Here is a 14,853-nt window from a genome sequence, read left to right on the forward strand (position 1 = left end):
TGTCCTTTAGCATTATTTTGTGACTTTCGCCTTGTCATTGCTGGTCTGTAGTCAGTGACCTTTTGTGCGATAATGCGGACTGGACACACCGCCCGTCATCGCTAGTTAGTCATTGGAAATTTTCATTTGAATTGTCAAATTTTATGTGCGCGCACACCTCTCGCCCTTATCAGCCGCGACATACCGAAATACCGAGAAAATGCACAAACACTGGTAGTTAACTGGTCTTTTATGTTGTTCATGTGCAGTGGCATGCGATTTTTATGGTGTTTCTCATTATGTGAGTTATGACTGTTGCACATAAATATGCTGTTTTCGGTGGGTATTCCGATAAAGTGTTTGCGCAGGCGCAGGCGCATGTGTTTTTAGTGGCGGGAAAATTTATGTTGTTAACGACAATGAAGAAAATTATAGTTAAATTTTGAATGAACGATGTTTGCCAATTATAATGCACTGAGATGTTGATGGAAATTTCTTCATGGTTGTAAAATTGATGAAATTTTGGAAAAGAAGTTTTACATTTAACCCTTCGCAAATTTAAAAAAATTAAAAATTTTATTTAGACTAATTTTAATTAAAATTTATTTAATTTAGCCTTATATAGACTTTTGATTGGAGATATGGCCGACCTAAAGCTTTCGGCTGGTTTAAATACGGATTAGAGAAGGTTATACCAACAACAAGACCTAAAAGCCAGTTTTTCTTGCTATAATAGGATTTTAATTGCTGACTATATCCGGTATGCCCAAAAACGCGCTTAAATGCCTTTGATATATCCAAGTACTTGCTAAAAATGCTAATGCTTTTAAGAAAATATATTATTAAAAATATACAAAAAAATTAGAAAAATTTTAAGAAATAAATATATTATTAAAAATATACAAATAAATTAGAAAAATTTTAAGAAAATATATTATTAAAGATATACAAATAAATTTTTAAGTATTCATACTACAAATGAAATAAATTCCATTTAAGACAAATAAATGCCTGCAATCGCCATAAAAAGCATTAGCATTTCATTTGCCACAGTTAAATTAAGTACTAAAAGGTCGAGTGGCTTTGAGTTGTCGTTGGCGAGCGAATGGCCCGCGGTAAATTGATATCTTGTTTTCAAACGACATCAACAAAGCCGCACATTAAACGTGACGGTAAATTTTAATTTGCAAAATGTGCATTTATATATATTATAGTTAAAGGCAATATATTTTTTGCAACAAAAGACTAAAAAAATAAAAATAAAGAAATATGAACTGAAGAAGCGCCGCCAGTTCAACTAACGAAGCTAAGACGGCGGCAAAACAAGTTTCGAAACGGAACTCAACGCTGCAAAAGTCAAAGTTCATGAAAAGCCGCTTTGCTGAACGCACATACAAGCGCCATTTGGGGTTTCTGCAAAAACAATTTTGCAAAGTGACGACAACAAAAACGCAAACGGCAACGAGCAAACTGATTCTCACAGCAGCTAATCGCGTGCGCAACAAAAGACTTAAGCGGCGAACTCGGCGGCCAAAAGAGTTGAGGAACTTGTAGGAAAATATACATATATTTGAGGATATACATATCGTAAATATATATAAATATGTATTTGTCGCACATGCTCATCGCCAGCTTCGAGTTGTTCGGGTGCCTGTTGTGAAATCCCTCGGCCACATAGCTGAAAACAAAAAGAAAATGTGTGGGAATTTTCCCTTAATACTACGCCTGTGCATTTTCCATCCCTCCACGAATCGGCAAGCAATAGCGCCGTTAAAATGTCATAAATAGACGCAGCCAACACGCACTTTGTCACACACATAAACAAACGTCCACTTGCAAACGGCCGCACTGAGCGGTGGCACACCTGAGGGAAAATCGCTGCTGTTGGTTTATCGCTGGGAGCAACAACAATCACGCACTTGAAATGGGTTCCGCATGTGCTGTGAAGGCCCTCCGATTTTAACGACTAATTACAATTGTGCACATCTTGCGAAGAACGCGCATACACATTTATCTATGAGGGCATACGTATGGATGTGTGTGGGGACATGTGTTTGTGCGTTTTGGTTTGCGCACGCAATATGATTGTTTTACTTTTCTGCAATAACAACAAAGTCTTGTAGTGAACTCGTGCAGTTTTCCGCAATAACCACGCACTCACACACTCACGTAATCTATGACAGGCATATGCGAGTATATTGACAGCTCACACCAATGCCTGCAGTTTGTTGATATTTTATCTTTGTATTTTCTTACATTTATTTATTTTATAAGTAATTCAAAATTATCACATGTAAACTGTTGTTATTATTGGCGGTAAAACTGGCAAATGCATTGAATTTCTGACATAAGACGTGAGTAAATTATTTCTACAAATTTTGTGTGTATCTTAAATAAGATTTTGCCACTGGAAATTGAAAAAAAATCGTTTTAAATGAGGATGTCCGAAAATCTCGTTGGCAAAAATATAAAACAAAGTTAATTTTCAAAAATATTTATAATAGATTTTCTGCTTGGAAAGACCAAAAATTTATTTAGAGATTAAATTGTGATTATATTAAGGAACATAACTCAAGTTTAACAACTATAAGTGAGGTAAGCAAAAGTTTGAGTGTGTAAGGTATCTGAATCGGCAAATGAAAGCAAGTACTCTATGTTTGCCTTTGAAATAGCGCGGTGGTAGACTTTTAAACATAAATTTAGAGCCAAAAATCACACTACGATCAGAAATTTTTCTCATTTAAGATGACCTGTGAACCCAAAATGTAGTGTAATAGGACAATGGTAAAGGTACGGGTTATATGTGCGTACGATAGGCAGGGAAAGAATCACACAAGCATATTTGTGAACATTTTTTAACATAATGTATCGCTTTTTTCAGAGTCGGTGCGGAAAACTTCTTCGAAACGGTTGGATCGATCGTTTTAAAATATCCATGACATCGTCTTGAACAAATTTGTCAGTTAAAGAACGAGAAACAAATTTTTGATGACAATTTTGATTTTTCAAGCCAAAGGGAAACTTTTAATTTTCACGAAAATGGACTTTTTATTGGAAAATATAAGTCAAAAATCAAATCAAAATAGTCCTTCGATTATTACCTGTATTTATCTATAGTAATAATACATTTTTTTAATATTTGAAGAAAAATCTACCCTCAGACAACATTTTTTGTGCCATTTGGAGATAAGCAACGTTGTTCAAGAAATCCAAAATTTTTCAAAATCAATGACTGATTATTAATGTACATGAAATTCTGTAAATGTGCATAATTTTTATTTATTTAATATATAAAATGTCTAAAATTTTTATATATTTTTAAACTTAAAAGTGTTTTTAACACGATAAAATATATTAGAAAATATATTTTAGAAGGGAAGTATACTATTAGGCGGATGCAGTGTTGAAAATGTGAAACCTTCTTTTAGAAAAAACACCAACAAAAACAAAGCAGCGAGCAAAATGATTCTTACAGCAGCTAATCGCGTGCGCAACAAAAGACATAAGTGACAAACTCGGCAGCCAAAAGAGTTGAGAAGCTTGCTTAAAAATATACATTTGAAGTAATATATAGTAAATAACTAAAGCACTGGGATATGTGCGAGTAATTGAAATTAGAGGTTCCAGAAAATACAATTACAACAAAAACATAAGCCAGAATGACATTTATCTTCAAGTTTATTGCTACATAAGTAAAAAACAAATCGAATAAAATGTAAATAATATATTCTGAATACTTGTACATTGTAAACCTTAGCTGATTTTTTACTTTAGCTTGATTAGAAGTTTTTGAAATTGAGAGTCTTAAAATCCATAAAATATTGTTTATAATAATTTATTTAGATTTTGTCGAATTTTAGCTTATATAGCACAGAGAAGACCGATAAATGTGGTAGCACAGAAAAAAAAATTATTTAACAATAAGAAATATAAAAAACAGAAATATTTTTGAACGGAAATTTTTGGAATAATGTCGAATTTTGGCTTTAACGACCCAGATAGGACCAAAAACACAAATGATAAAATAAGAATAAAAATTTAAGAAAAAAATTATATTATTCAACGATTTTAATAACAACTTTTAAAAAATACATGTATTTTAAAACACATACACACTTTCCATTAAGAAAAGTGTAACAGTTTGCCTATAACTATGCCACAAATCAGTTTACATTCCACAAATCGTCAACTGGTGGATTCAAAATCATCTTTAATTTAACACTTTCTTGATGTCATTTTTAAGCAGCTTATTCCTAATCTACTTTACAACGAAGCAGTAAATTTGTATATCTCGCCCAACGAATATCCGTAAATGAAGTCTAAAATCCACAACGATCTCATAATGCATGCCACACAATACATTAAAACACAGCTGAAGATCAGAAAACTTTGCATACTTTTAGACGCAAGCGATCGAAATATGGATATCCACAACTCATGTATACCCCAACTCATACACACACTTATACAGCTTAAAACTAAAATAACAACAAAAATGTCTGTATGATGGAACATAAATTGTCTTCACTTACCTTCAGTGCACAGAATATACAATCTTGACCGCAACAAATGTGATGATTGAGGGTGCGAAAGGAACGACGAAAGGCGTCCAAGTGCCATAAGACCTGCAAGCAAAGAAGAGTAAAGGAAATATGAAATAAAATTTTACAACTTGTAGGGCAACAAGAAAACATATTAATATTTATACAAACATATACATATGTATGTAATAAGTAAAACACAAAGCAAAGTAAAAAAGTAAAGAAATCATAAAAAGGTTTGGCTGCCAAGCAAAGCATTAGGTCTGCGTATTTTGTGCTTTGTCTCGAGTATTTTCTCAAGTCAGTCACTTTAGATTACGCTCTACCGTATCGAGTGAGTCAAACGAGTTTTTATGGCGGCCATGTTTTTTGTTTTCATAGTTTTCATACAATGCCTCGGCGCACAGCAGAACTCAACGGAGCAACGCTGTGTAGACGATTTTCGCAGCCAAAGCGTACAGCAAAAGAGTTAAGCGAAGAGTTCGAGATTGGCTGCTACACATGCACAGCTACATATGTGTGTTTGTATGTGTGTTTATCCCATTCGCCACAGTCGTAGCCACCACAGCGGGGAACGACACGTCAAGAAAACTGGTTTTGTGCTGCCCGCAGTGGCTAAACGCTTTACCCCAACACCACAAGCTGAAGTAGCTTATGGCTGGGGCAGAACATGTACTTAACAGCCGCAACATTTGTTGCTCAGCAACTTTGGAGCTGCCAGCGTCAACATCGCTGCCACTGCGGCTGGGGTCTTTGGAAAGTAGGTACAGTTTTAGCAGTTGCTTTGGTGTCGTGCAGCTGAATTGGTTGCGCCAAAAAAGCTTTTCCAGCATAGAGTCGCATACAGCAACAACGCAAGAACAACAGCACAAGCTGGCCAAGCAAGCAAACAACAGTCAGCTCAAGCTGAAAGCAAACAGCAAACCGCCAGCAGACAGGCAGTCGAGTTGGGTAGCTTGGCAGTAAGGCGGTCGAACAATGGAGTGCACGTTGGCTTAAAGGCACATATGTATATATATAAATATGTATTTGTGTGGATGTGCGCTTTGCTGCCAGAAAGGTTCATTCGGTGTACACTGGAGTTGGTGCTGGTTGTTGTTGTTGCTTGTTTTTTGTCATTTGCTTATATACCTTCGAATTTGCGGGCAAAAGCGCTTGGCCAATGCTGAAGTTGCAGACTTTTGATTTCCTTCTTTCTGCACACAGTCATATAGAGTCATATACACACACATGCATGCATGATACAGCACACAATGGAGATACTTAAACGTTGCTTGTTGTTGTTTCTATGGTTTTATGGCTTAACTTAACGCTTTTTGACTTGTCGAATTTTCTGATATTTTACTGCTGCTGTTTTTGCTTTTGCTTTTGTTTTTGTCAAACCAAGCCACTCAGGCAGGCAAGCAGCTAGCTATTGAAAGGTTTCGGGCCAATTCTTTCAAATGCTTTTTGATTGCTTTGGCACTTCGCTTAGGTTTGGCGCGTTTCAATCGGCAATAATAATGTATGTATGTATATGTGTTGCTATTGCTTTGTGTTGTTGGCGTTTTGCTGTCAGCTTCTTTGCCAATGTGTTGCTGATCGTTTCATATATACACATTTCGTGCTGCTGCAGCTGCTGTCAGGTCAGCAACATTATTTTTTGCATCTTAGCGTGCGCTTAGCTATCTTATTAGATGTAGACTATTAGCTAGTATACACATGCGTGTGTGTGTGGCTTCTAATGCATAAATGTTCTTGCTTTTTGTTTGCTTCTAACTCCACATTCGCGTTCGTTTTTTCTATCGTCTGCTGTTTTTCGCTTCTCTTTGTTTCTTTTTTCGCTTCTCTTTGCTTGTTTTTTCTTTTGTTGTTGTTGTATTTTGATTTTTTCTACTTCGTTTTTTCTAAACACTTAGCCCTCGCGTCTTTTCGCCGCCATTTTGTTACTGAGTCCCGAAAAAAATTTTATTGTTTCTATTCACTTTACTCTTGACTGAACTGTGTGCCGTTGATTAACCTCAAATCTTTTCAGATTCGAGATTTTTATATGTGTTCATAAATTTTTTCTAACTTTCAGCGCACAGCTGCGCCTTTGCTTCATGGACACGCCAGTTATTGAATACTTCTCAAAGTATCTGTTGCATTGTTTATGCTGTTATATGATGCTGGCACGCACCACTTACTAATGAAGGGAAAATCAACCGAAAATGAAAAAAGTCAACCGAAACCTCAACAAAAAATCGTATAATAAATTTTTTTGAAAAACGGCTAAAAGCAAAAAGTTGTAACAAAAAGTCGGTTTCAAGTGTTGAATTTGACTGCTTGTATATCATTTTCGGTGTTAGTTCATTATGTTTTTGTTGTATAGATTTTTTTTGGCGTCTGTAGGCATTTTGATAGGCAAATTTGGTTTTTTCATCAAATTCTTCGGCAGATAATTCTTTGATAGAGATTTTTGTTGTTGCGTTTTTTTATGTATTGTAGGCATTTTGAGGGCTTTGTTCGAGTTGATTGAATTTTTAGGTAGAAGTCAGTGTAATAAATCGTGTTTGGCAATTTACATGAAAACGAGTTGGACACTCTTTTGCATGTATGTATGGTAAAAGTGTTGAAAAATGTTATTCATATGGCTTGGATTAAATTAAAAATATATTAAAACTATACATATATTTCTTTATTTATTTATTATTGCAAATATAACAAAAACAATTGGAATCGATTGGAAATACAAAAAGACTTTTTCGGTTACTGAATATACCACAAGTACCTTAGTTTTTTTATTTTATAAATTTCCAATTTTTGTTTTTTTTATATAAAAAAATAAATAAGGAAACCCTGAAAATAGTACATTAAATTATTCACGTTCAAAATGAAATTTTTCAGTTTCTTATTGGACCAATAATCTTCACAAAATTCGGTATAGATTATTCTCAAAGGTCCACCGCATAACTTATTCAAATCGGACCACTACAGAGTATAGTTGTCATATAAGCTGATCGCTTAAAATCAATTTCTTTTATGGACTATATTCTATATATTCCTTATTTCACAAAATATCTTCTCGAAATTTGGCATGGCATTATTGTTCAATACAATGCAGTTATCTCCGAATATATTGCTCAAATCAGATCACTATGGCATATAGCTGTTATATAAGTTGATCGCTCAAAATTTAATACTTGTACTGAAAACTGTTTTATTTGAAATACCTTTACGAAATTTGACTTAAATACTTTTCCAGAATAATGCTATAATCTGCAAAGAAATAATTCAGATCAGATGACTATAGCATATAGCTGCCATATGAACTAGCCGAGCAATATAAAGTTTAACTCTCTTCATATTATAATAATTTATAATTTAACAGTATATAGAAACTTGGGATTTCCAATTTTTATGACTTTTTATTTAAATTTTATTTAAGACCTAATAAAACAAAAAAATAATTCAAAAAAAAAAATTAATAAAAATTTGCCTTATTTTAACATTTTTCAAAACAAATAAATAATATTCCTTCAAATATACCGAACAATGAGGCTAAATAAGTAAATACATTGACTCAAGAAAAGACTTAGGCAACGAACTCGTTAGTTAACTATTCATACACCAGTGTATTGTGAACCCACATGAATTATATTAACAATTTATTTTTGCAAATGTATGCAAATTGGCCAATTTTATGCTGCAAACTGGTAAAAAGTGATTGAAATGATAAGAGAGTTTATGCAAAATAATTGAAAAATCAAAACAAAAAAATAGAAAATTAAATAACATCAGTATACTTGTATACATATTTGTATGCTTATTAAAAACCGAAGGCAAACATATCACGCTAACGCTTTGATAGGCACTTAAATAATAATATAAATTATTGTGACAAGCAGCAAGCTGACTAGAGTTTGAGATTGAATCAAGCTTATCTTATATTGAGAAAGATTTAAGCAACTCAGTTTGGAGCTAAGTAAGTAGATAATAAATAATATTAAGGCTGAAAAGAAAAATAAATTACTGATACTAATATATATATAGACGTTTGAAAACCAAAATCTAAACTAACAAAAAATAATTTTAAAACTCATAAAATATATAAAAAAAAAACTATAACTTTTTATACTAGCTTGAAACGCTAGTTGTTGCTTTTTTTGCTGTAGTAGGAAATCCAAGTCAAAACTTAATCTGTATTAAATCTGTAACTGTCACTTTGAACACACAAAGTTGACCAAAGCCGAGCGACTTAACAAAATATCAAAACTCGTTTCTTTCGACAACGAATATTTTATGGCAGCAGTTGGCTGTTGCACCAAACTGTAACGGCAGCAAGAGGTATAAAAAAAAAGAAATAGTAAAATAATTACATTGAAAGCAGCAACAAATTCAAGTGACTGACAGCTATTGCAAAATCACATACGAAAATTGTGGTGTCCGCACTAAAAGTCGAGCAAAAGGCTCGCACATAGATAAGGCAAGCATGAGCGGGCGCAAGCTGGATGGACGGGCGACAGTTAACAAAACGGCAGTGGGCAACTGGTCGCACAAATGGCCGAATGTCCAGCTGCACTCCAAGCATTAAAATACATACATACATATATGTACGAAGAGGTGCCAGCAACAAAAAAATTAATAAAAAAAAATCAGACAAACAGCAAGCCGCTTGCTAGAGAACTGGTCAAGTAGCCGACTAGCGTTTGAGTTGCCTTACGTGCGGTGCGCTCTACGCTATAATTTAAAAGTGCACAGCCAAATTGGAAATGTGCTGAAATTAGAGCAATGAACACGCGTCGCCTCGGTGAATGGGAGTGGCGAGCATATAAGAAAGAGTACTTATTTCATGCGCATATTATTAGGTATATACTAGTATATACATATACACTTGTATACATACGTATACATATACAGGAACATGTAGAAAGTTCGCATTAGATTTAAGTAAAATACTTAACGTTAATCTCAATAAAATTAGAAAGTAACTCATGGAATTTATTTAAAGAAAAAAAGTTTCGAAAATTTAAATTTTTATTTTTTTTATTTAGATAATTATCAATTTTTTTAATTGCGAAAATTTTTGACTTAGCGAAATTATTAATTAAAAGCATTAATATATTTTTTAAATTAATAATGAATATGTTATAAATTTAAAGAATGAAACACAAATTTTCGTGTCCCGAATAACCTTATTTGAGATCCCGAAATTTCGGAAATTGGAAAATTATTTTACATAAATTTTCAACTCTTTTAGAATACCGAATTACATTATTCGCGATCCCGAAATTCGGGATTCAAAATTTGGTTTAAATGCGTTATTTCACACGAGTGTGTTTTTATTTTAAGAATCCCGAATTACATGCGTCGAGATCCCGAAATTTCGGGGTTTAAAAAATTTTCTTTAAATGCGATACTTCACAAAATTTGCATTTTTGGCGCAAGCCCGATATTTTGGGGTTTAGAAAATGTTCTTGAAATGCGTTATACAATTTTCCAAGTTAAGCAAAAAAAAATTTGCATATTTATGCAAATTGCAAATGAGTAAAAATATACATATGTATATCCACATAAATTAGAATTAAAAAAAAATATCTTAATTCAAAATTTTAGCTGTTTCATAAACAATTTAATGTCTCGTTTATCTTTTAATGAATCACTAAACCAGTTCTGCAAATAAATATTATTATTTATAAGTATGTTTGCAGACGAGTTTCACGCTTAAGTCTTTTGTTTAAAAGAAATTTGCAAGCAAGTAGTGACTTTGCAAATGATGCAAGTTGTATTTGCTAAGCATTATTTATATGATATACATATGTGAACATTTGAAAATTTTTTTTTTCTTTTTGTTTGTATTAAATTGTAAGTATGTGCGTGCACCCCTGCGCACAATAAATAATGAAATGTGAGTAGTGACAGCGAGAAGTTGGCTCCAGTTGCTACCAAAGTAAAACAAAGTGATTGTTTAATAATGAAATAATATATCCAGCAAAGGAGGAGACAAAAGGCATTATTAACAATCTACAATCACATTCCAAAGAAGATACATACATACATATATGTGTTGGCAGTGGGGCGGGGTGAAAATGTAGATATAATGCATGTTATAAAATGTTTTATTCCGAATTGGAAAGAGGTTTGTTGTTTGTAGTTATAAAGCTGTATTTACCTATATTATTCACAGATCAAATAATCATTTGCATATATGTGTGCATGAAACTTTAAGTACATAAATACTATCTTATATATTCTTAGTAATATAAGTGTATATTATATGTAAGTGCTATTTTATATTTGCTCAACTTCCAGTACAAGAAATTCCGTTCAAACTATCTGCAGCAATAACGCGAACTCACAATGAATTGCTACTTTTTAGCTGCAATACATATTAATTAAAATATAACCTTGATCTCACGAATAATGCGGGATGGTAGCTTTTGTTAAAAAGTATGAATCTTTATAGGGTTCACAAAGAGTTTTTTTGATATGAGAAAAATCTTTTTGTTGTGAAAAATAATACTTAGAAGAAAACATTGTTTTTAGAAATCAAAAAAAAAATTTTGTTATTCTAAGAAAAATAAGAAAAAAGTTCATTTTTATTAACAAATTGTATTACTTTTTAATTATTTATAATTTATTATAGTTAAATTATTAATTATTAATGATCAAATGTTTTATTTTTAGAATTTTTAACATAAATATACCAGCAATCTTATTCAAACACAGTATTTTTGCTATACATAAAAAGAAAATTAAAAATTTTGAAAATTTAAAATAAAACAAAAAACTAAAAAGAATCACAAAAAAGTGTCTAAATAAATAAGAATTCTTTACAATCAATATTTTACTGCTAACTCTTAAAAAGGCATATTAAATCGTTCTTAACCTTATATGAAAGGAGGGTATCTGACTCATGCAATGCCTGCGCTAATAACACTAATTACACACATTCGTTGCACCATTTTGGATAGCTGAAAAAATTACCTTAAATATAATACAAGTTCACTTGATTTGGATATACAATTCTCAGTGCATATGACGTGTCGGTAATAGCTAAATAAATAGGTAATGGAGACACTCAGGCAAGCTGAGTACAACTGAGGCACTGACTTTTCTTTAACAAAAAAAACTGGTACCTCCTTTTTCTTACTAATTCTTTTCGGTAAAAATTTGAAAATAAGTTATCAATCTGAATTGCATTTATTTTTAGATATTCCCCGACTGGAACAGAAAAAAATTACTAAAACAAAAGGGGGACTATAGTTTTGCTAAAAAAAAATCATAAGTGATATGCATGTGTATTAGGATTAGTATTTTCCACAACTGGTATCCAAAGTCGAAGAAGAGATTTTCGCAATGGTTTTTTATGCTTCAGATACCGAAGGATACATAAAGTTCTTCTCAGATCCATAACCTCAAGGAATGTTTAACTCAACCAATATATTAACATGTCTATAAGGAATGATTTTAATATAAAAACGAAGTAATTTGGATTTTGAAGCCTTGAGAATTATTGATTGTCCTACTTCCTTATTCGTAGAAACCAAATTTTTGCTCAAAAACAATCAACTTTCCTGCATCAGTAATGAAAGACTTAAGCAACGAACTCGACTACTCAGACTTAAAAATACAACCGAATATTAAATTTACCCCTAATGACTTTGAGCAATCGCTTTAATTGCGCTACTGAAGACTAAAAAAATATTAAGTGATGACCTGTAGAGATCGTTATATGAAGTGCGTCACCACTTAGAAACCGCCTACTATTAAAAACAAAAACAACAATAACTATATTTTTCACAATTATATTCAAAGCGACACTTGTGTAGGCCTCAAATACCCACGACTAACTGGCTTAAATTAAATCGGGTTCATTAAAAGTAATATTTGCTTGAAAGCAACAAGGGTTTTATAGGCACTTAACTGAAATTTGCTTCAAGTTAAATCGAATATAAATTGAACAACTAACGTGGGTTTGTGGCGTGACACGCACTTCCGCCCATGCAGCGGCCGGCAAATGAACGCCAGCAGATGATAGCGGCTAACAGTATCAATGAGAATGCACAGCTGCTGCAGCTCAAAAATCTCAAAATACAATTAAAATATTAATAACGGATAATAAATGAATGCCTGAGAGACAAAACCGAAATTATGACGAATTTTCCAATGCGGTTCTTATTGTTGCTGTGTCATGTTATGTCGATGTGTGGCAAGCGAAAATGAAAAACCTCCAACGCGGCGCTTAACTGGCCAAACGGAAGGTAAATGACCAAACGCTTTTGGTTTTTCGTCAACAGACATATATTTTCTTTGTTTTTATTGTTGGTGTTGAAACCCTGTCGCTCTGTAAGCAAACATAAATGAAGTAAAGCAAGCTGAAGTAGGCGTTTGTTGCATGTCGCTGTCAACGTTAGTCGGCGCTGAAAACGCTCAATAAAAACTGCAATAAAAATATTAATTAACTCTTCAAAATGATTTTTTCTTAGTCGCGACTATCTTGCGTAGACACACTCACACACAAGCAACATGGGAATGTGGGCGCTGCGGCAACATAAATGACGACAACAGAGCACTGTTTGAAGTGAAAACGGGAAATAATTTTATGCAAACTAGAAAAAACGTTAACTTCGACTCAACGAAGCCACAAACCCTAAACTGGTGCATTTCTTATAGCATAATGGGTATGAAAATAACTTTGTCTTGTCTTTGATTATTCAATTAGTATGACAGCTATATGCTATAGTGATCCAATCTGAATGATTTGTTCAGAGATTACATTATTGCCGAAAACAATGAACTTCGTGAGGATATCTTCTAAAATGAAAAAGTTTTCCATACAAGTACTCTATTCTTGAACTTGTATGGCAGCTATAGGCTACAGTAGTCCGATATCAACAGTTTGCAATCAGCAGCTTCTTGAGGAGAAAAATATTTGTGCGAAATTTCAGATCGATATCTCAAAATCTGATTGACTATTTTCCATATATAGAGCGACAGGCATGTCTAAATCGACGCTAATCCTCATTTTGATCGTTGATACTCTATAACTAAAGGGTGTCCAACATTTTCTTCTGAGTATTATAAACTTGGCGACAAACATAGTTTTATTCAGTATATAAAAATATAAGCAAACCGAAAAGCCGAATATTTCTCGCGCTTCTACCCACCCTCTCGCTCTTCACCCCTTCAAAATTAAATTTTTATTAAAATTTCCGTTTTAATTTTTTCCCCCATTAATGTGATTTCCATACAATTTATGCTAATTAAACGTTATGATATAATAAAATAAACGGTGTGCATTCAACTAGTCACACACACACACAACCACGCACATGCTTATGTCATTTTAAATATAGCAATATGCTTGTGGCTGTGTAAATAGTGCAGCAAAGCTGGCGAAGTGGTCAACGAAGCGTGACTAAACGTGTGCTAGCCCAACAACAACAACACAAAAAAAATTATAAACAACAATAAAGGTTATCGACCATAATCCATTTTAGTATAAATATGCAAACAGTCATTGGACTCAACAAAAATTACCGAGTGATTTATATCCGATGACTTTCGTTTTCATGTCATGAAATATTTTCGCTTTTTATTTACAATAAATCACTGATAAGCGCGAGCAGGAAATCAGCGGTGAAGGAACAAAGCAAAAACACGGAAGTGTGGGATTACAATCTTAGCAGCACACACATATGTATAAACACACGGATACAAATATATAAAATCATATATACATATGAGGGTTTGCAAGGCATGTAGTGAAAGCCGCTTGTAAGATTAGAAATACTTCTATTTGAAATGTTCAGCATGTCATGCTGCCACGTGCGAACGTGTCCTTTCCGGCATTGCTGCCATTATATGACTTTAAAGGCGCCGCGCGTTATAGCAGGGCTAGCTAGCGACAACTTTTAAAACATAAGAAACACAGTCGGGCGCTTTAATTTCTTAGTCACGTACTTTGTAGCCCTGCTTGGTAATCAATAGTGATATGTATTGTGTAATTGTGGCATTTAAGAATTATATCGACTATTTAGTAGAGCTCCAGCAGCAATTATTGTAGTTATATTTATATTACTTGAAGTAATATAATATTATAATGTTGCTGCTGAACACTGTGGTGGAGTTAAGAGTAATAAAAGTGTTATATAATAAACTGGAAGAAAATAAACCGCTGAATACGGTAAACTAGTGTTTTCTGTAGAAAATAAGCATAAAAGTTGATATAATTAAAAGTAAAAAAGTAAGAAAAGGTAAATGTATTAGAAACAAAATAAAATTGAAAATAAAATTGAAATTAATAAATGAAATTATAAGAATAATAAAAAGTACATTAAAGAAATGATAAATAATAAAAAATAGAAATAAA

The 14,853-nt window shown here is 32.9% G+C and overlaps 1 protein-coding gene across 2 annotated transcripts in view; it reads right to left on the reverse strand.

Moving 5' to 3' along the window:
• Nucleotides 1-14,853, reverse strand: part of LOC108976157 — a 151,438-nt gene that overhangs the window by 49,841 nt on the left and 86,744 nt on the right. For both annotated transcript variants that reach the window (XM_018945090.1, XM_018945091.1), the window contains one exon: nt 4,512-4,604. In XM_018945090.1, coding sequence (XP_018800635.1) covers nt 4,512-4,604 — 93 coding nt within the window. The remainder of the gene's footprint in view (nt 1-4,511; nt 4,605-14,853) is intronic.

This window comes from Bactrocera latifrons, unplaced genomic scaffold (genome assembly GCF_001853355.1).
Source record: "Bactrocera latifrons isolate USDA-ARS-PBARC rearing strain unplaced genomic scaffold, ASM185335v1 scaffold_73, whole genome shotgun sequence".
NCBI lineage: Eukaryota > Metazoa > Arthropoda > Insecta > Diptera > Tephritidae > Bactrocera > Bactrocera latifrons.